This window comes from Genypterus blacodes, unplaced genomic scaffold (genome assembly GCF_046128005.1).
Source record: "Genypterus blacodes isolate CSIRO-AG114 ecotype Tasmania unplaced genomic scaffold, CSIRO-AGI_Gbla_v1 ptg000038l_1, whole genome shotgun sequence".
Lineage (NCBI taxonomy): Eukaryota > Metazoa > Chordata > Actinopteri > Ophidiiformes > Ophidiidae > Genypterus > Genypterus blacodes.
The window spans coordinates 561,874-583,510 of record NW_027466851.1 but is presented as its reverse complement, the minus strand read 5'-3'; the positions used below and the strand labels follow the sequence as shown (position 1 = coordinate 583,510).

The 21,637-nt window shown below is 46.9% G+C and overlaps 1 protein-coding gene across 1 annotated transcript in view; it reads right to left on the bottom strand.

Annotated features, from left to right (window-relative positions):
• Positions 1–21,637, bottom strand: part of galnt9 (polypeptide N-acetylgalactosaminyltransferase 9) — a 53,121-nt gene that overhangs the window by 10,401 nt on the left and 21,083 nt on the right. The window contains exons 5-6 of the mRNA XM_076147530.1: positions 17,001–17,198; positions 13,342–13,459 (exon numbers count right to left, since the gene is read on the bottom strand). Of these exons, the coding sequence (XP_076003645.1) occupies positions 13,342–13,459; positions 17,001–17,198 (316 nt within the window). The remainder of the gene's footprint in view (positions 1–13,341; positions 13,460–17,000; positions 17,199–21,637) is intronic.

Below are 21,637 nucleotides of genomic sequence, written 5' to 3'. Positions count from 1 at the left end.
AGGCTCGGCACCAGGACGACCAGAAAGGGCCTCAGCCAACACAAAAACACACTTCACCAGAGGCCAACATGAGATTTTTAACTTGTATTGTATGGTGTAGAAAAGTGCTCTACACTGTTTATGAGCAACAGAGCGACACAACAGAATGACACAACAGAGCGGCACGACTATGGAGCCGTCCAAACTGGCTGCATGTGCCCGCCTCCAAAGTGCTGTCATTGGCTAATCAAAACATGCCCATTTCCTGCTCCGCTTGATGGCGACAGACACAAGGATCAAGGTCGACTGTTTCACCGTCTCATTCTTTCATCTCAACGGTTCAGTGTAGCTTTACTACGTATGTTGATTGTGATTGGTTGAGGCTTTGCTTGTTGCCCGTGGGATCGATCATTAATGGCATGATGCGGTCAGTTTGCTTGCTCGTGTCCTCGTGGAACTCCTGACCACTACCCCCTCATATGTAGTGTAGGTCAGTCAACACACTCGACCCCCCAGGATCAGTTTGATGCTCCACCAGTTAACCAGCTTCTCATTCTGCTCGTTGTGTGAGCGAAGCACAAATATCTTTAAAAATCACGTCAGCATCGTCTTTGTTTAATGTTTCTATTGTTTTCAGCTGAATGAGTGTAAAGGTGACGAATGACTCTGTGATGCCACAGCTTCCTGTGACAAACCAGAGGAACCTGACAGCTGCTGTCTGGATAACATAAAGGAGTCCAAAACAAAGCCTGAGTAAAAAACATCCATCACAGCAGAAAGTATTGAGTGATTGCAGAGTGAAGGATGTTGTGACTGTGTTCTGACACACTCAAGGTAAAAACATATTGACAGGCGGCAGCATGAAGGAACAAACACGATTCCTCAAACAGAAAAACAAAGGAAAGAGGAAACTACACGCACCAACCATCACAGCGTCAAGATGGCAGAGCATATGGTCACGTCCCCTACAGCCACGCCCCCCGCTGGGCCTGGACCACATGCAGGCACCTAATGATGAGCACCATGATGTGGAGCAGATGTTCTGATCCATTAACTTCTGTCTGAACCGAGACCGACACCTCAGCATCACTCTTTAGGAGCCGGACTGGAGGGCGAGGTGAGTCGGCCATGTTTATGTGAAGGCAAAGGAGGGAATGCTTCTCACAATGACCAGATGGGGGCGCAGTTTATTTATAATGAGGAACGTTCTCAGGCTAAAACAGCAGCATTCCAACTTTAATGCAAATCTATCTACTGTATGTATGTATCTATCTATGTATGTATCTATCTATCTATGTATGTATGTATGTATGTTTGTATGTATGTATGTATGTATGTATGTATGTATGTATGTATGTATGTATGTATGTATGTATGTATGTATCTATCTATCTATCTATCTATCTACTTCTCTCTCTCGCTCTCTCCCTCTATCCCTCTCTCCCTTTATCACCCGTCTCTGTCTCTCTCTATCTCTGTCTCTCTTTCTCTATCAGTAGGATGATTCAGGAGTCTTGAGCCTCTTGGCCTCAGGCTCTATCTGGACGGAGGCTCCAGGTTGTAGGAGATCTGTCTTTAATTGTATGTTAATAAATGCATTGGAGGCGTCCGTCCCCTGAAAGCTCTTTATTGTCTCCAGTGTATTGGCGCAGGAGTCGCTCCCCTGGGCTGACCGGAGCTTAAACAGCACCATTGACCGGCCCACCTCTCATCTTCAGCTCTGATGATCTGCTGTGACCCCAAACTAGGAAATCCATTAGCGCTTTGGAGCCTTTACCTGCTTTGCTGCGGCTCAGTGCTGCTACACTCTCAGCCCTTACAGATGAGCATCACACGGCAGCTTTGGCTTCTTTATCCAAGTTTCCTTTTTAAAATCAATACTGATACTCTGTGTGTGTGTGTGTGTGTGTGTGTGAGAGAGAGTTAAGTGCTCGAGGTTGAGTACACACAGCGCTCGTGTGTAATTGAAAATGGACATATGTGTAATTGCTGTAAGCAGCTTTGGCCACCACTGAAAGCAAATTGAAGATCAATAGTTTCTCGACCGCCATTTCCAGAAGGTCAGAACCCTCACAGCTAACACAGCTAACACAACTCACATAGCTCAGCCAGCTAACACAGCTAACAGAGCTAACACAACTCACATAGCTCAGCCAGCTAACACAGCTAACAGAGCTAACACAACTCACACAGCTTACACAACTCACATAGCTCAGCCAGCTAACACAGCTAACAGAGCTAACACAACTCACACAGCTTACACAACTCACATAGCTCAGCCAGCTAACACAGCTAACATCAAGAAAATAAGAAACCAATAATAAAAGCAGGAAATACGTGATGCTAACCACGTTACGCAACAGGTTCACAAGTGAGCCGCAGCAATGAGAGCTGGTTTGGTTGTGTGGAGGTGAAACAACGCTCGACCTGACATCTCCAGTCCGCCCCATCTGTATTTCAGCGCCATCAGCGCTGCTCTGACCTTCCTCACCACACAGGAGGCAGCAATGATGAGGAGGAAGAACAGGTGGCGCAGAGCAGAAGGCTGGCTCGCCGGTGCGTGTCCCCGTCCAGTATGGCTCTGTCTCTCTGTCCGTCAGCCTGCACGTCTCAGCCAATGCCTTGACGTTTCCCCGGACGTGAACGGCTTAATGACGACGCTCAGGCTGGAAAACCCATTAGCGTCACGCTGAGAGCAGCTCTGCTTGCACGCCGGCGTCCTGCGTCCCCGCGCTGTAAATCACTGACAGCTTGTACGTATGCAGTCACCCAGGCAACGGCAGTACATCAGGCGTCACCACTCCGGTTCTAAGAGAAGTCGGCCTTCTCTGGTGGTTTTGGGAGATTAGCAAACAAGAACAAACAGCTCCCGCTTCATCACAGTAAGCAAATCAAACAGTCTGTTTTGGTCCAATGTGGCAATTTTCACAAATGTTAAACCTTTAAGGAGACATATGAGAAAAAATCCTAAACCTGGCTTGTTCCTTTCATGTTTGTTTCTGTTTTAATCTCTTTAATCGCACATCCAGTCCATGATGTTCCTTCTTCAGGGTTTCATTTATTTCCCCCTTTTTTGGTTCTGTTCTGGTTTGGATCTGTTTGCTCGTTCTTGTTGTTGACGTCTGAGAGGTTTTTCCCACACACACACACAGGGACATATGGACAGTTCAGATTGTATACAGCATTTCTTTTGAGCATAGGGGAAACCTTTGATGTACATTTTCTTTACATCTGATCGCACCAACATCAGTCAAGTTCTCATGAAAGTGAAGAGGCCAGAAACAGAAAACACCAACTTACCACCATTATCATCCATATTCATTATAACAAAGTACTGGGAGGAGAGTTTTAACAGTGTGCCTTTAAATATTGTGAAAGTATTAAAACATAATAAAATCTAAATACCAAATGACATATTTTTATCTTCTACCTCTTTCAAAATCCATTTAGGCGAAGTCCATTTTGGCACTGACCCTTCATAAAACCGCCGACTCTGTCATTAAGAGGAAGCACTTAACACACAGCACTTTGATGTAGTGCTAATGTAATTGCTAATTTAATTTAATTGTCTGGTACATGCAGTTAGTTAATTGGAGCTGGGACATTTGTGTGATAAGCTCGCCGGCGCTGCAGAACATCAACGATAAAAAGCATAAAAAGCCATTAACAGCAGTAAACAGGTTTCCATCAGCGCCATTACACAATACAATCAATAAAAATGGGAACGTGGCTCCTTCTCGTTCTGTCGGATCGACGCTGACAGAGACGTGTGTTTACTCAGAGTCAGACCTGTCGGATTACAATCATGCAGATTTATGTTCTCTGAACTCGCTAAAGAATTCTCTGACGGGTTTCAGCTTCATCGTGTTTATAACGCTTCCTATATACAGATTCTGTCCACTTTTCAGCAGTTTGGTAGAACGGCTCAGCTCAGGCTTAGTGGGGGGGGGGGGGGTAGGGAGGCTGCAGAGTCTGCACCGGGGTCGTGCAGGACAGTGGACACACACATCTGTATCACGAGTAATCACCATTAATCTGTGCTTCATTTATCTGCATAGTCAATGTTATTTTTACGACGCAGAATCTGAGCATGAAACTGAGAAATAAAACTGTGTTCCCCTCAGGCTTCCTCTCTACTCCTGGAAGCTGCTTGGTAAATAAACCAAGCAGAAAGCTACAATAAAAGTCCTTTGTTAACCTCATATGCTATAGTAACTCTGACCTTTGACCCTGAACCCTCTGTTTGTTGTCATGGAGGGATGTCAGAGATCCTCGACTGCTCCGCTACCCAGTTTTGCGTCACAAGGAACAACCTAGAAAATTGCAAACTGTCTCAAGCCAAAGTGACAGGCGCGTATTACATCACCGTTAACTCCAGTCTGGTGTGAGGAGTCTTAACATACTGCCTGCCTCTACAGACATCTGATGCCCAAAACACCAGAGTGAAAACATCAATTATGTCTTTTTCTCAGTCTGTGGTCAAGATGTAACACAGTGCGGGGAAGAAGGAGTCGGCGAGCAGCCTGGGAGTCAGACTGAGATGATGAAGAGGCGGACTCAGGTCAGACACGCTTACTATTCTGCCTCATCCTGCACCACAGAAAATCCTCCTGCGGCGGCACACACAAAAAATGCCCAAATGAGTGCAGCAGCGGCCAGGGGGCAACCAGAGTTCATCTGCACTTGTCTCACCTATTCTGTATGCATGACTGAGCAGCAGGCCACACACGCACACGCACACAGTGACAGTGTGTGTGTACGCGTGTGTGTGCGGTTTTTGTGAGCTCTAATTCTGAGCACTGCAGAAGGAGCAGACTATTTACTGAGCCTGACAGGACAGACTGAGATTATCATCGGATGAAGAAGAAACACAAACAAACACTAGTCGAAACTCACAATTCAGTATCGAAAGGAACCTTTTGTATCCATGGCAACGGGAATTCAGTCGCTGCAGAAGATCTACGTACATCCACACCTGCAGACGGCTTTGTTCCGATTCAGGCAATAATGTTTATGGAAACACTTCACAGCAGACTAAAACTTTTGGTGCTGACCCGAGTTCACCGATCTTGACGGGACATGCTCCAGTGTTTGGAATAAATTCTCCAAATCAGCAGAATACAGGAAAGCACAAACATCTACACAATAAGACAACCTGAGCTGAATTCAGAGGTAAAAGTGAACTTGTCTCCATGAGCACATGCTTCCTCATTTGTTCCTTACTTCCTCAGTTTTCTGTGCTGCTCACTGTAAAGTCGAACATATCCTCTGGTTAATGTGCTTCCTGTCTGTCACAGCTGGGACTGTGTACACGTTCCACCTTGTTCCAAGGTTGTCACATTGACAGTGGCAGTGGAAGCAGCTCTCCCATCGATCTCATCTAGGCTCTTTCCAGGGAAGGATCCTTTGGGTGACTGAGCATGATGGATGGGTGGATGGGGGTGATAGATCGCACCCTTATTCACCACGGACGCACATCCAGTGAAAACACAGAGCGAAGCCGCAGAGCTCACTGCAGGACGCAAAAGCTGGAGGCTGCTTCCACTCCGGTTCTCTGTGGACGGAGGCTCACATGCTGAGTGTGATCACCTCCACCAGCCAGGTTACCTTCCTGCAGTGTTTGGTGTGTTTGTGCAGTTGTGCAAGATATCAACTCAAAGGGTGATAACCAGATTTTAATCAAATTGTATGGAGCGGTGGGTCAGGGATCAAGGATCATCTGGATCATAGAGTTAAAGTTTTTAGTGTAGGCCATATGTTTATGGGTTATGTTGGCCATAGACAACCATCCAGACTGCTTGTGTTATTACTAGATTACCGCTAGATGGTAGCAGAGAGTAAGAACTGTGCAGTCAACTTTCAAACCAAAACAGTCACTACCACTGGATCATGATCAGCAGGATCAGGATCAGCAGGATCAGGATCAGGATCAGGATCTGGTGGTCAGAGCGTCTTTGGCAGCTATTAGAATTGACTTCATTCATATCTCCTGGACTAATGAGAGAACTAACTAACTAAAGAGAGAGATCATTTAAGTAACTATGTAGGTTTCAAGGTCAAGAGGTCAGATTATAAAAGTCAAATGAGAAAAGAGATGAAGGTTTTGGTTACTATGACGACGTTTGAGGTCTGAGTGCTTTGTTGTGTCTGGAAAAAGGGAAATGCAAACTCACACAAGACTCAATGCTTGGATATGAAAGGAAATAAAAATGAATCAAAATCACAACAAACGCAGACAAAAGAAAGTGAAACAATAATAAATAAAAATCGTCTGCATTAATCAGCTCCCGAAACAAACACACACCCACAGCTTCTGTTGGACAACAATGACTAATTATGAGGCGATCACACGTAAATGTGTGCTGGCAGATAACACACACACACACACACACACACACACACACACACGCACACACACACACACACCCACACCCACACACACACACGCACACACACACGCACACACACACACACATATGCTGAATATCACACAGCTGATGAGAGGATCGGCTCAGATGGAGTTAGTGGGGGGGTTTAGATGTACGACTGAAGAAAGAGAAGAAAGAAGTCGCCATCATTTCAAGTGAAGGATTAATTTCTCCAGCTCAGCTCTTGATGAAAACCAAACTCGGAGAAAAGTCAAAATGACTTTGGGCTCTGGAGGGTTAAAGCTTCCTCCAGCGTTCTGCTCTGATGAGTGATGTTTCAAAGCGCCGGCTCTCCTCCGCCCCGGCCTCTTTCATCCCCTCTGTTCTGTCACCTCTCCTCAGACATCCGTGAGGAGGACGCCGATGTGGACGGGGGCAAGACGAGGACGCGGCCGCTCTTTTAACTGCGCCTGTCAAATTTTAATTCCAATCAGTCGCCGCTCGTCCTCTTTGATATCCCTGCCGATCGGTTGGTCGCAGCCAAATCAGCCCCAGTTACAGCTCTGCTAATGTTTCAGCGGCGTCAGATCTCTTCAGACGCTCTGCCTGAAACATCCAACAGAAGCAATTACGTGATCAGATGAACCAATGCTGAGATAATGAATAGAACCTGCTGATCGCTGCTTGTTAAACGTTACTATGTTTCCTGTCCGGATGGAAAGCTTTGATGTTTCTCTGTTCTATTCAGCCGCCCTGAATAACTCAAGGATGTGAAACGCACAATTCTTCTGAAATGATCTTAATCAGCTCTTCTGAACGGACTCAGATTAAGGTGGGAGTATCTGCTGCCGCTCTGGAAAGGTTCTTAATGAAGTTTACGATCCACACGGATAACAGCCACTCTGATGCCGTCCCTGTAATTACCTGTCCTCGCGGCCCCCGAACGCGACGGCTGCTTCTCTTTGAGGTACGCCGACGCTCAGGAAGGTGTGTCATCTTTCAAAAGCCCGTTCAGCCTGAAGAGCGCTCCATTTGTCATTGTTAAGTGGTAAACATGAAGCCAGCTTCGCAAACACACAATCAGCCGCAGCATAAATTACCGTCGCCACCCGTCGGCTCAGCCAAACACCACAAAAACTCAATCTATGCATGCAGAAATGCAAATCACACACACGGAAAAAACCACGCCGACACAAACATATGCAGAGGTGCTTCAGTGTGCCGCACGTCTGCACACACAAGCCACAGCAGCAACGCAAGCAGCTGCTGCGGGCCCTGTGACTGCCAGGGGCCCCTGAACAAAGGGTTGGTTTAGAACAAAAAAACTCCCCTCTCCCCTCACTCAAGTCAGGCTGTCGCTTTGGTGCGAGAAATGATTGCGTAATTACACAGCTCATCTTCTTCTGGATGTTGACAGAAAGCTGCAGAACGTACGATGAATGTGCCGCACTCGGGCTGTTAGTCGCTTGGTTCTAGACCAATTTACAACATTACAGAAACTCAGTAAGAATCAGACTCAGATTTCTGCCAACCTGATCCATAAGAACACGGACACCAAAATCGCAGAAAGCTGTGGCAGTGACTCGATTGTTACACGCCTGTTTGGTCATGATAATCCCTTGGCTGCCTGGCGTGTGTGTGTGTGTGTGTGTCACGGTGTTCCTTTAGCGTGACGTTTGTTGCTGCTGTGTTTCTGACGGCTTTGCAGATGAAACAGCATGTAAAGAGTTAAGAGTCAGCCCTGTTCACTCAAACTTTCATGAATGAAACTTTGTCTATGTTTTGCTCAGCCTTGGCGGAGGTATGGTTCCTACTAGCTTATTGATTTGTCTGGTTCTTCATGTGTGCAGGGGGGGGAGGGGGCAGTTTATAAATGAGCTCCTGGCCCCTGAGACGGCGGTTGCGGCCCTGCTCTGGCTGCTGCCTCTGAGTGAGCGGGATGCGGGCTGGAACACACAGTAATGAGGCGTGCAGTAAGTAACCTTGAGTCCATTAAGCTCTAACGGATTGATTCAGCCACTAAATAATGCAGCCATTGAAAAAGACAAATGGTGGATCAATATCCAATTCTATTGTTACCTTTACACAGGCCGTATTGATGCGGAGCAGATGGTTCCTCCCCTGTGTTAGGGTGAATCAGTCATGTAGCAGGAGGAGAATCTGCAGCCGCCAGATGGAATTCACATGAGAATTATGCAGCAGTCAATAAATGATGTAGCGCAATGTAAGATGGCAGCTTTTCCACAGGCCTGATACTTCCTGCTCCGCCTCCTCCAGCCTCCCTCACCGTGGCAATTATCCAATAATAATTCCCTGCATGTATCTTTTCCCGTTTGATAAAGTGCAATGGGAGGATTCCGCAGCGGTCTGGATGAGGTGTAATCTGTTGGAGTGAGTCATTTGGCTGAAGGGGGCTCACACACGGTTCAGTCAGATGGCCGGAGCTTAATGCGGCCTCACCGCGTCACGGCTGCGACCTTTTCAAGGTGACAGTGGACGTCTGCAGACCAGCAGGTGGCCGCAACACAGCAGAGTTCAGTCAGCTCCCGTGGCGGCTCACACTGCCTGAGATGTGTCAGGACGGGAGTATGATCACACTGCAGACAGTATCTACACTCTTAAAGCAAAACTACAAGATACAGTATTCTGTGTTCAAAACCAGCCTCCTATTTGAGGTGAAAATATAAAATTATGGGTTAAAAAAGCTCAAATTGTAAGAATTCAGCTGTCTGGATTAGTTGGCGTGATTAGTTTGGGCCCGGATTCCCTCCTGTGCAGCAATCAAACCCATAAATTGTTAAATAAACGGTGATTAGTAACAGCTGCATGTTGCCGACGCCCCTCTGTGTCTCACGTTCGCTACAAATCCAGCTGTTTGTGGGGTTAATGAGGCGTCCAGGCTTCATATCTGTATCAGTCCCACAGATGTTCACTCAAAGAACTAAATGCTGCATCTGGCAGAGCCGCCACTTTTACTGAGGCATCAGGAGTGAGACGTCCGAGTTCACCGGGAGTCTCTTTGTTTCTAGCTAAGAAAAGTTTCCATGGAAAGATCAGAAAGTTCATCCAAAAACAGCTGGATACGAGAGTGATGAGCAGTATTACCCACAATTGTGGGTATTGTCTCTCGTACATATACATACAGTATGTACAAGTAATGCCTCACATTACAGCGCATACTTTGAGCTGTAAAGATTCGTCAATCAGAAACAATAAAATAGATCCTAAACGCTAAAAACACAAAAATAACTTCTCTCAGATTCAATGTTGGGATCCTTTATCGTCCATTTGTAAATTCAGTTAAGCTTAAAAACCATTGTGATGAATTACATTTATCAAAATAATCAAATTGAATCGCAAACAATGACTGATTCATGGAACCGTTCCTAAATAATTGTATCATCAAATGGAATCACGGAGCAGAAACAGGAAGCTTCTGTCGCGTAACCAACACAGTGTAGCGGCGTGTGTGTGTGTGTGTTGCCTGTTAAGCAGCCACACCTTACCCGGCTCACTCTGCTGTACAAGCCCGGAAAGAGAACCTGAATGTGTCACTGTTGGGCTTTCAGAGGGCTCAGATCAAAACTTACGATTTAAATAAGGTGACTAATCAACTGAAAGGCTTAAATGTCATTTTATATTGCTGGTGAACACTTGTGACCCGAACGCAGTTGAACGCATCACCCAGGTTTCACACGGCCACAGATTTACCATCAGACTGAGACGGTTCATATTTGTGTAATGCCGTTTTTACGAGCGCTAAAGAAGCTTTACGAAGGAGCAAACTGTGTTCCATTTCCCCTTCTAGCGTACATGCAGTCAGACTTCCTACAGCAGAACTGAGGCAGTGAGAACAGATCGGCTCGGCGGTCTGAACCAAAGCAATAAACCTCGGTGAAGTGTTGTGCTGAGAGGAAAGCGTGAAGCCGAACGAGGCAGAAAAGTGATCAAACTGTAATCTATCATCACTCTGTAATAACTGTGTTTGGGTTTCTGAGGGGACGGAGTGAAGTGTAATTACAGCCCACTCATGTCGAGCTGCTGTTACAGCCGCAGACTTTAATTAACTTCATTCTACCGCATACAAATTATGATCCGGAGCCTTCCAGCGCGGCCCAGGTGGCTGCGGAGAGGGGCGGGGCTTCCAACAGGAGTCTAATGAACGCCGTTAAGACGAGCAGGTGGCAATGCAGGATTTGTTTGGAGCGTTTAGCTTCAGACGGAGCGAACTGGACACATTTGCCTCTGGGGTCGTTAGGGTGAAGACAAATCTTACACTTTCCTCCTCAAATGTTTGCTGCTTGGAAATGATCCAGGAGCCCAAACCCCCTTCTGTGTGGACTGAAGAGGATTTCCTGATGTTCATTCATGGAAAGCGACCCTGCAAATGCAAGAGTTTATGAAGAACTGCGAGTGTTTGGGCATCGGATCTTCCAGTTTGCGAGGATTTAATGGTTATTGACTCCCAGAGAGCGATGAGACGCTGGAAAGATGCTTGGACTTTGACTTTTTAAAAATTGGCCTGATGTTTTGAGTCAAACCGCCGGTGGAAACTCGGCCAGCGTGACACGTTAACGCACACACACACACACTCCTGCTTTGTTTCATTCACATCCACGTTCCTTGGAAAAATGCTCCTCTGGATAATGGACGCTTCACACCTTCGCCTCCTTTCTTCCGCCGCCTCTGAAGCTGCGGCTCAGATTGTAAACAAGCCGTAACCTTCCTGAGCTCCTTTCATCAGCCGCTTGCCTCGAGCCGCTCTGCCATCCTGAGCACGACCTTGCTAATTGTTAACCGTGTTCCCGTCGATCAAGCCTGTCCCACGTGGCGACTCCTCGGCCGCCTCGCAGGAGTAATTGTCCATTAGCCGTCTCCACTCCATTAGCTGCCGTGGGATATGAATGGGTAAACTGGTGGACGGCTGCTTTATGTGTCGCTTCTCTCAGGACACAAAGGTAATTCCATTTGCCGCGGCTTTGTGTTGACGGATCATAGTGACGAGAGAGAGAGAGAGAGAGAGAGAGAGAGACAGAGAGAGACAGAGAGAGAGAGAGAGAATCAGCAAGCAACTGTTTGAGCTAAAGGGGGAAGTGATAATCTGGATACAGGGGTTGATAGATAAATTGTGAGCCTGGCCAAAAAATGGCCAAATGACCTTGAAACCTTCCTGCATTCATGTACGTAGCTTTGAGAGTGCTCACGTCCTCGCTAAAGGTTCTCATGCGTTCTCTCGATTCCTCAGGAAGAAGACCAGAACCAGAACCTAAACCAGGCTCTCTCAGATGTTTGCTTCCCATGCTGCTGCCTCAGGCTTTGTTTCTTACGGCAGATTCCGAGATCACACAGATTCCGAGATGAAGCATTGAGTTTCTGTAACTTTCCTCAGCAGCTGTGGGTGGATTGATTGTTCCTCAGGTCACATGAGCAGCTTGGACACATAAGAAAACTCTGTAACGTTGAGTCACTGCGGCGTCGTAAGGACGCAACAGGTTTCACATAAACACAGGAAGATATTCAGTATGTTCAGATATCTTCCCTTTAGTGTGAATCATGAGAGCTTCTCAAATGGTCATCAAGTGTGTCTATACGCTGTAATCTACGCTCAGTCCTGCTATTTCGTGCGTTTTAAAGGCGGCCGGCGCTTCAGAGGAGCCGTTCAGGCCATCTGGAGATTCTGGGGCGGTTGTGAGAGCGGCGTTAAATGGGGGAGGACGATCTCTCAAGCATTTCTCATTCCAATAAGCCGAGAAAGTGCGTTTAGATTCGGAGCGGTTCCACTCGGGTGGAGAGAAACATTTTTTGAATTTAATCGCTAACCCATTCTTCAGCGAGCCCCTCGCTCACACCAAGCGTTAAATTCAACTCAAAGAGATTTACATTTTCCGTACACAAGCTTTGGCGCCTTCGGTTCGGCTGAGGAGTTGCATTAAGGGGATTTTCTCTCCGCAGCTCTCCGTCGAAAGAAAATCTAACTTTGCAAAGTTTAATCATGGTTTCTGTTGACGCCCCTGGGTTTTGTATGTTAAGCTGAATCCCTCGAGCTGGGAGACATAAGGAAACTTCATCACCAGCTCCTCCAAAGCCAGAATATTGATTTCACAAATCATTCCCACCAGGACGATTCATCTGAATATTACTCTCCCAAACATTGGGTTTGTAATTAACGCTTTGGTGTTCCGTTACAGTGGCCTTCCTGCAGTAAAGACACACACACACACACACACACACACACACACACACACACACACCCACAGGCACACACACACACAGGCACACACACACGCCCTTCAGCTGCACAGGAACGCCTCATTAAAAAACTTTCCTTGCAGCGATTCTCCGAGCAATTTTCTCTCCGGCTTTACTCGGTGACTTCTAATTCTAAGCTCTTGCTTGCGTTTCAGCTCGGTGTCGCCTGAGTGTAAAGGAGACTCAACAGAATTCTCACCTTGATGTTTTCTTTTAGGGATCTATTTAAAAAAAAAGGAAGGAAGAATAAACTGATCCACTTTGACTCGACATCACTGCACAATGAGTGAAAACATGCAGACTCAGTCATTGTCCAGTCAAAGTCCCCAGCGTTGTGATTGGTTGGGCAGAGCAGACTTAAAGGCCTCGTACAAGGTGGGCGTGTCTAAACCTGCTCACGCTCCTGTTGTGGCTCACATGTAAGCATGTTACGGTCCAATCAGAAACGCCGCTTTAAGGGTGTTTCCATTTCAGGGCCTAGTTTGCATAAGAACACTACTGTGTGTGTGTGTGTGTGTGTGTGTGTGTGTGTGTGTGTGTGTGTGTGTGTATAGGCCATAGATTCACATTGCGGAATGATGACATCAACACAACAACAGTCAAACTGAAGCTTTGGCAGCAGGTCAGGACCTTTAAGTTTGTCTTTGTTTGCTACATCACAACAGAAACCTGAGGCAGCTGAGGTCCGTCCCCTTTAAAGACATCATGTTGAATGACATCATGGTTCAGGCCGTGTGCTCCTTACCCGCATGCCGAGCTCGATGTTCTCTCCCCCGTAGACTTCCATGCCAGGATCGAGCAGACCGATCTCGCCAAAGTATTCCCGATCAACCACAAAGGAGCAGCCGATCATCGCTGGAGTTCTGGGAGAGGACACAAAGACGGAGGAAGTGTTGGAGTCAAACCACCAAACATCACACAGGTCCTCTCTCTGTCTCTCTCTTTTTTCTGTCTCTCTGTCTCTCTCTCTCTTTTTGGGTCTCTCTCTGTCTCTGTCTCTCTCTTTTTCGGTCTCTGTCTGTCTCTGTCTCTCTCTTTTTCGGTCTCTCTCTGTCTCTCTGTCTCTCTGTCTCTCTGTCTCTCTCTCTCTCTTTCCTGGCTGTTATACTTTAGCTAATGTTTCTGCTCACATAAACCTTTTATGATCTTAACCCCGCAGTGTCCATGATAATAAACCGTGTCACCATACATGATATTAAAGAATAACTGACTTCTTTATGTTTTTGCTCTTCGTTTCCTTCCCGTTTATCTTCAGTGCCACATTATCAAACATAAACACCAAACAAGAGGTCAAGAAGTCACGAAAGCCAATTAAAGGATCATCACAATCAAAATGCATTCAATAAAAAGGAAAATATAATTTGTATTGGACTGAAAAATCTGAACATCAAACTTTGCCTTTATTTTTATATTTCAACACACAAGCCAGCAGATCCAGAGCCTACTGATCCAGATGCAGCTGGTTCAGATCCTACTGATCCAGATCCAGTGTTAGTGAGTGTTTTGGTGTGTAAGCTGCTGTATCGTCCTCAGTCTCTGCTACCATCTAGTGGTAACCTGGAGTTAAAGCAGGGTGCAGTGTGAATGGTTGTCTGTGGTCTAAACATAGAGATGACAGAACGATGAGCTGAATCTGCTTCATCATGGACTCTAAAGCTCCTTGGCCCACGACCCACCTCAACACAAAAATGTCATCAACACTTTTTGAGTTGTTGACAGTTTATCAGTATGTTCATAATGCAACCTGCTGCCACATGTACACTGACCCCTCTTGATTCTCTGCATGTGTATGCTTAATTGCATTTTTGCCTTGGAAGGACAAATACTTCAGCATTGTCACAATTGTAGCAAAAGGAAATTTGAGCCAACAACATTTCTTGGTGAACGACTGCATGTTCAGGATATTTCTGGTGAAACTACTCCGACGTGTATGAGGAGAAAAATGTTCTGTGATTTAAACGTAAAAAAGAGCGATGGTTTCTGTCCTGGCTCACTATTTTGCAGCGGTGTTCCACGATCATGCAGGGAGAAATCCATCAGGGAGGAGGCAGATACCAATTCCTCCCCTGACAGGAGCCTGGACAGGCTGATGCAATGCAGACACAGCTTCCATCTTGGCGAACACGGCGGCGCTGCCATCAGCTGAGTTTGAAATACATCAGCCGGTGGCTTTTTGTAATATTTTACAAGTGGAAACGGAACACGGAGCCTCTCGTCTTTCCGCTGTCGTGGCTTTTTTGTCGCCCTGCTGCACTGTTATTACGCGTCTTTGTACCTGCGTCTCCCGTGCTTGTCAAAAGGAAGCTTGGGGGAAAATAAGCACAACAAAAAACACAACGTGAGCGTCACTCAGTGGATCCTGGTATTCATCCCATGTCACAAATTAATTGAACAACGCCGCAGTGGATTTCTCATCCGATGGAATTTCAGCCTGCGGGGACATCTGTGTGTGTGTGTGTGAGCCTCTGCATATTCATGCTACAAGTCTGAAGGTCCATAAGGTCCTCATCCGGAGGTTTGAGATATCGTTTTGTTTTCCATTTTATAACTGATATCATCTCACAGCAGGGGGGCGGGGGTTAATGCAGCACAGCCAAAACAGCTTAGTGTAACTCATTATGGGGCGACATCACACGGGCTGCAGACTGAGAGAGAAGGCCCACGGACGTTACTTTAGGATAGAGATCCATGACAACATACAGAGGGCTTAGGGTCAAAGGTCAGAGGTCATCATTTGTAACTAAACCTCTAGCTTCATGTAGAGGAGCTTTAGAGGCTTTAACACGTGTTCATGGATCCATAAGGGTCCATTAGAAACCTACAGACCTGAAGAGAAGCACACACATCTACATGATGACAGCAATTATAGAACTTTTGAAACATAAATCACCTCAATATTACACAATTCTGTAAAATCACGAGCAGATCACATTTAATCCTCTCCTCTTCTCTCCATCGCCTCTCTTGCTGTTCAACTCTGTCAATAATGCCTCTCCTCCTGAACAAAAGCTCTCTTTGTTCCCCGCCTGCAGTCCTGCGTGTTGGATCGGCGCTCAGCTTTGAGCCAAACGCGTTCCCTCTGTCTTCCTTTGTTGCCGAGCGAGTCCAAGCGGGTGGAGGAGGCGGCGAGGCCGAGCCAAAGCTCCGAGAAGCTCCTGCAGACGCCCGGAGGAAACAAGTGCGGGAATGATTTCCAATAGAGATCCACCGAGCTGACACACTTCAGCCGGCTCTCCGGGCGATCTGTCCGTTTGCAGCAAAGTGTCAATAAGGAAGCAGGAAGCAGGAAGCGGGAGCTCATTCCTCTTATCTCTCTGCTGTCTCTCCAGCGCCTGGACGTTTTAACGCCGCCGCTGTTTTTGAGCTGCACAGAATTCTATTTCAACAACCATCAGATTCTTTGTCCGTCCGCGGTGCATCTGCTGCTGCTGCCTTGATTGATCCTCTACATGAGGCCCAGACACATTATAATGAAACCTGTGTTTTATTTTACAGCAGTTTGAGATGTTTGAGGATATTAAAGCACAGCAGTGTGGACTTTAACACTCTGCCGTCTGCAGATAATGTTTCTTTCTTCGTTTTTCAATAGTGAAGAACAAATACTGTAGGCTGTGTGTGAGTCGGTGTGTTTCCATGCAGGTGAAAGCAGTTAAAGTATGTTTACTCTGTTATAGACCTGGATTATGTGACGGTTACTTCATTTCTTAAGGTTTTTACCTTTTGCTCCAGGCTGCTGTACCCTGCTGCCATCTAGTGGTGAAATAGTTTTGATACTGGACAAGCAGTCTGAATGGTTGTCTATGGCGTGGAAATCCTTTGACCCATGAATCATTCCACTCAGACAGCTGGTTCACTGTACCAGCATGTGTTTATCCTGGCTCTTATTTATCTTATTACATTTAAATTAATCATGTACTTGTAGTTAATCATCTTATTTACTTATTTATTTCATTTGTTTGCTGTTTTTTGGTACTTCATTGTCTCTGCATGTTCTGCTCTCCTCCCTCTTTGTTTGTCTGTTTCTTAAGCTTTTGTTGGAAAAGAAAATGGAGAGATAGATTAATTTTAAAATGTGTAAATAACTTCAGACGAGGGTGAAAATCCAATGTTTCTGATGGATTAGTTTGTATAAAATGATACAGAAACGTGATCAGGCTCAGTGTAACACGACTCGGACTCAGTCACAATGAAAAGCCTCATGATGGTAATTAGCTGTTGCTGCTCTCTCTCTCTCTCTCTCCCTCTCCCTGTCTCTTTGCTCTCTCTCTCTCCCCCACTTCTCTCTCTCTCTCCCCCCCTCTCTGTGAGTAAGGGCGGCCTGCACATGAATAACTCATAACCCTGGGGTCCATCCATATTTCATCAAACATCCTCATGTGTAGCGGCCGGCCGAGGTTCCCTCACCTGATGGGCGCCGTCTCGTCTCCCCGGTCCAGCCACTCCTGCGGGGGGATGATGTACATGCACCACAGGCCCCAGTTGTAGCCGTGGGCGGCGTTGGCGTACTGCTGCACTTCAAACGTGTTGTACTTGATGTTGTCGATGGCGGGCAGGATGATGCGGGTGTGATCCTCCTTCATCCTAGTGAGGATGGGCTCGGCCCTGTGGAGGATCAGACAGAGGAGGTTAAGAGCTTCACGCTTCAGCACTGAGCAGTGAACAACGAGCTCCGTGTTCCTCTGACGAGGCTGATCTCTACCTGCTGCACCACCACGTTTCTATTTTCACTCCATTCTGAAAGCATAGCAACAATTTAACATCTAAACAGAACAAATGAATGAATGTATTTTCATGATCCATTCTGTACCTTAAGGAACAAGACAACATCTGATTGACAGTGATTGACACATTACATTACATTACATTACGATCATTTGGCAGACGCTTTTATCCAAAGCGACTTACATTACATTATATTACCACCCTTCGCAGAGGGGGGAGCAATTGAGGGTTCGGTGCCTTGCTCAGGGGCACCTCGGCAGGGACTCGAACCGGCAACCCTCCGGTTCTTAAGCGGAAGCTCTACCCACTCGACTACTGCCTCCCTGACACCCGGCCCCTCCCCCTCCCCCTCCCCTCCACTGGGGGCAGTGAACACATGGCAGACACACAGTGTACAAAGTCCAAACAGCAAGAAAGATGAGATGTGAACCCGTGAGGTCAAACGTAAGAAAGTGAGTCCAGGAGATACTTTGAGCTTTTATTGTGAAGGGCAGAGCTTCTCTCTTCTCTCTTTGTGCTGGAGAAGAAACAACAACATGGATCTCTTCTCTTTTATTTTTTATTCCAGGATGTGATTGATGGCAGGCCACGCCTTTTCTTGCCTCACTCTCCATCTCGTGGCGTTTTCCGCTCGGGGCTTCTCTCCTCCTGAGAGCTCATCAAACGGCGAACAGCTTTGCGTCCTCGCCGCGCTCGTCGCCCCATCAGCTCCCCTCCTCCGCTGCTTAAACTCCTGCCCGAGGCGACACGGCCACAAAATCCAAAAAGCTGCAGAAAGGAGCCGCGTCTCTTCCAATTCTGCCCGGTCCGGCTCTTCATCCCTCGCACCTCTCAATCAAAACGAGGCTGCCATTATGAAACGATAGATTTATCTCTGAGGAATCCCGCCGTCCTTCCCTCCGCCTCTCTGCCGGCGCCGCTCCTCTTCCTCTCTCGCCGCGGCCACGCCAGGCCCATTTATCTTCACAAAGCAAAATGGCTGCTTATCACATGAGGGTGGAGGACAGAGAGGACGCAGGAAATGGATCCAGGCTGAACGCCGTCCGTGCTTTCATAACGGCGGAGTAGACGGTCAGAGCGACGCAGTCGCCACTCACAACATCTGACGAGACGCCGATTTCAACGCTAATTCAACCAACTTGTCTATTATTCTACATGATTCTACATTTTCCCTTTTCAAAAAGCAGAAACTTCCTCATAAATTCCTCCGTCTGTGATCCTGATGTAATCTTTGTACATTCCTGAGGATTTCCTGTCGTGTTTGAATTTGTTGAATTTAACAAACGAAGTGTCTGCGTCTCCTTGAGGATTCTAAGCTTCCTCCTCTCAAATCGCTGCGTTCTGCTTTACGTTTCAAGCAAACCAAAGCGAACCCAATCAATCCCAGAAAGACGCAGACATTGCGTCGTCCTTCCGGAGGCGTAAACGACGGAGCCCGAGGCCTCATGCAGCTGTGGATGCTTCGTCTTCTTCTTCTCTTCTAAACCTGCAGCAGATCTGGGCCCCGGAGCAGCTGGGTGCCGCTACACTCGGGCGCCAGGAGCAAACCAGGGCGCCAGTGATAGATGAGCCCGTGTCCTTCCACTTCCTCTACCTCTTCCTTTTCCAGAATCACTCACGGTGCAATCCGTGCCGCCGCTCTTCTGGAAGCAGAAGGTCTGTTGATTGATCAAGTCTTGGTGTGTGGGTGTTTGTCCTTGATGATGGCGGCTTCTTTACGCGGCAGGCCAACATCCATCTGTGTGGTCTCCACCTCAGGGGACGTCCTCTCTACCTGCTCCGTCTCCATCCAGGGCTGACTTTCACATTTAACTTCCATTGTTATTTAATTTTCTCACATTAATGGAATTCCTCACCTCAAAGTGCCGACGATTCTCAGACGGAGAATAATCAGAAAACGAGATCTAACGGCCTGAAACGCGGCGGCTTTGATGAGACGTCACACAGCTGAACACGGGAGACCAAACACACACACACACACACACACACACACACACACACACACACACACACACACCACAGTCTGATCTCACTGTCCACACACGTTATCTGGATAATTACATCTGATGCCTGGACGTCAGATCTTCAAGCTGTGAGCCACTGAAGCTGAACAGAACCCCAGAATGTGTTTAGGTTTTTAATTAAACACTTTAATGAGTCTGATATATAAATGCTGACGTTCCCTGAAATAAAGGCTCAGACCAAGACTGCCCACTAGGTGGAGCTGCAGCACCGGGCCATAGCAAAGGATAAGAAGGGGGGTAGTTACTCTCCTTGACCAGGAAAGAAAGCGCTCTGCTGATAAAAAAAACAGGTATTATATGAGATACTGACTGCCAGAATGAGCTCAGCAGACAGAGATTTTCTCTTAAGTCCTCAGTGGTTCAGGCTCCTCCTCCTCCCTTTCATCCATTCATACAATCACTAACAAAAGTTTGTTTAGTTTAAGAGGTCAACATCTACAGGTCGCAACTCCTGAAGAGAAGAGAAGAGAAAGTGTGCGATAGTTGTGTGTTTGGCCGTGGTTGTTGGGAAGAGTAGAAACCTGCGCTGCCCGCGCCCATGTTTGCGTGTGTGTGTGAGTGTGTGTGAGTGGACGCTGGCCTGCCTGATGAAATATGCAGGATCCCCAGAAAGTGAAGGTGTTCGGGCAGAATGCTGATCCATGACTGCTTCATGAGGATGTGAGGACAACATGTGGAGTTTTCATGTATGTCACATTCATGAACACATGGCACATGTAGTTCATCTGAGCCACAGGTTTCTATAGGTTCCATTGTTGTTGTTGTTGTTGTCCATTGTCCGTTTGTTGTTGTCCATTGTCCATTTCTTCTTCTTCTTCTGCTTGGTGTTCCCAGGCTCCTTTTCTTCCATGTTTCCGGCCTTGTCAGAGGTATTCATGGATATTAATCTGGCGGTTTTGGCAGCAGAATATTCAAATACTCGTTCTGACAAACCAGCAAGTAGTCAAAGCCTCACAGGCGAAGTCTGGGCTGGCCCCGGCTGATGTGATGCGAATGTAAGGCCGTATAAATCTTGGGCTTTTCCAGGAATATGGGAGTCTGGCCTCCGCGCTCATCTGCAGCCCGACACAAACACTGAGCCAGACGCTGGGAGTGAATTACTTTAGCTCCAAAATGTTTCCTCAGCCTGAGAGGACTCTGGAATTTATGTGCCACTGAATTTAATATATAATAACGCCCGTACCTGCCCGGCATTATAAACGGATCACAAGGGAACTGCTATCAAACATGGATGTGGTATCAGGCGTCATGTGTTTCATCATGAGGAAGAGGCTCAGTCTGTCTTCCTCTTTTATTTATCTCACCACTTCGTCTAATTTCAGATAAGCAGTCCGGTGCTTCTGTGCAACGCTGCAGGGTTTGGGTAAGCTAAGCCCCGCCCCTCTGCAGCCGCCAGGTTCGGATGCGCTGTCACGTTTCCTCCGGGTATCCAGAGCACAGAGAGGGAATCGGTCCTGTTGGGAATGTCTTCATGAAGGTCGTTCCTGCTCATTCATAAGGTCGCTGTTTGATCAGCAGGCCTTGTCATCTGCGTCAGCCAATCACAGCCGACGTGCTGATGAGGTCATAATTCACAGCACGTTTTGAAAACTAAAAGCATAGGAGCCAGAAGAGAGAGAGAGAGAGAGAGAGAGAGAGAAAGAGAGTGGAGAAACAAAGCCCGTAAACAGCGAGTAGGAGAAATGAAGCCTGCAGAAGAAAGCAGGAAATGGAACCCATAGAAAATATATGAAGCCTCCAAACCTTATAGAACAACAAAAGAAGAAGAGGCCTGAAGAAAATGACAAGGAGCCCAAACACCTGCGGCTCAAATCAGCTGCAGCAGCTGGGCAACGGACAGAAACACTAATGAGGGAGAAGCAGGAAGAGACAGAGCGACACAAACATAGAAACATAAAAGCGTGTGTATGTGCACGTGTGTGTGTGTGTGTGTGTACGTGCATGTGTTTCTGTATGTGTTTGTGTGTGTGTGTGTGTGAGTGTATATGCATGTGTGTGTATGCATGTGTATATGTGTTTGTGTGTGTGTGTGTGTGTGTGTATGTGAATTTGTGTGTGTGTGTGTGTGTGTGAGTGTATATGCATAATGGGGATAATGCGTGTGTGGATGTATGTGTATATGTGTGTGTGTGTGTGTGTGTGTGTGTGTGTGTGTGTGTGTGTATGTATGTGAATATGTGTGTGTGTATGTGTGTGTGCATGTGTGTGTGTGTGTATGTGTATGCATGTGTATGTGTATGTGTGTGTGTATGTGGTTGCGTATGTGTGTGTACATGTGTGTGTGTGTCTATGTGT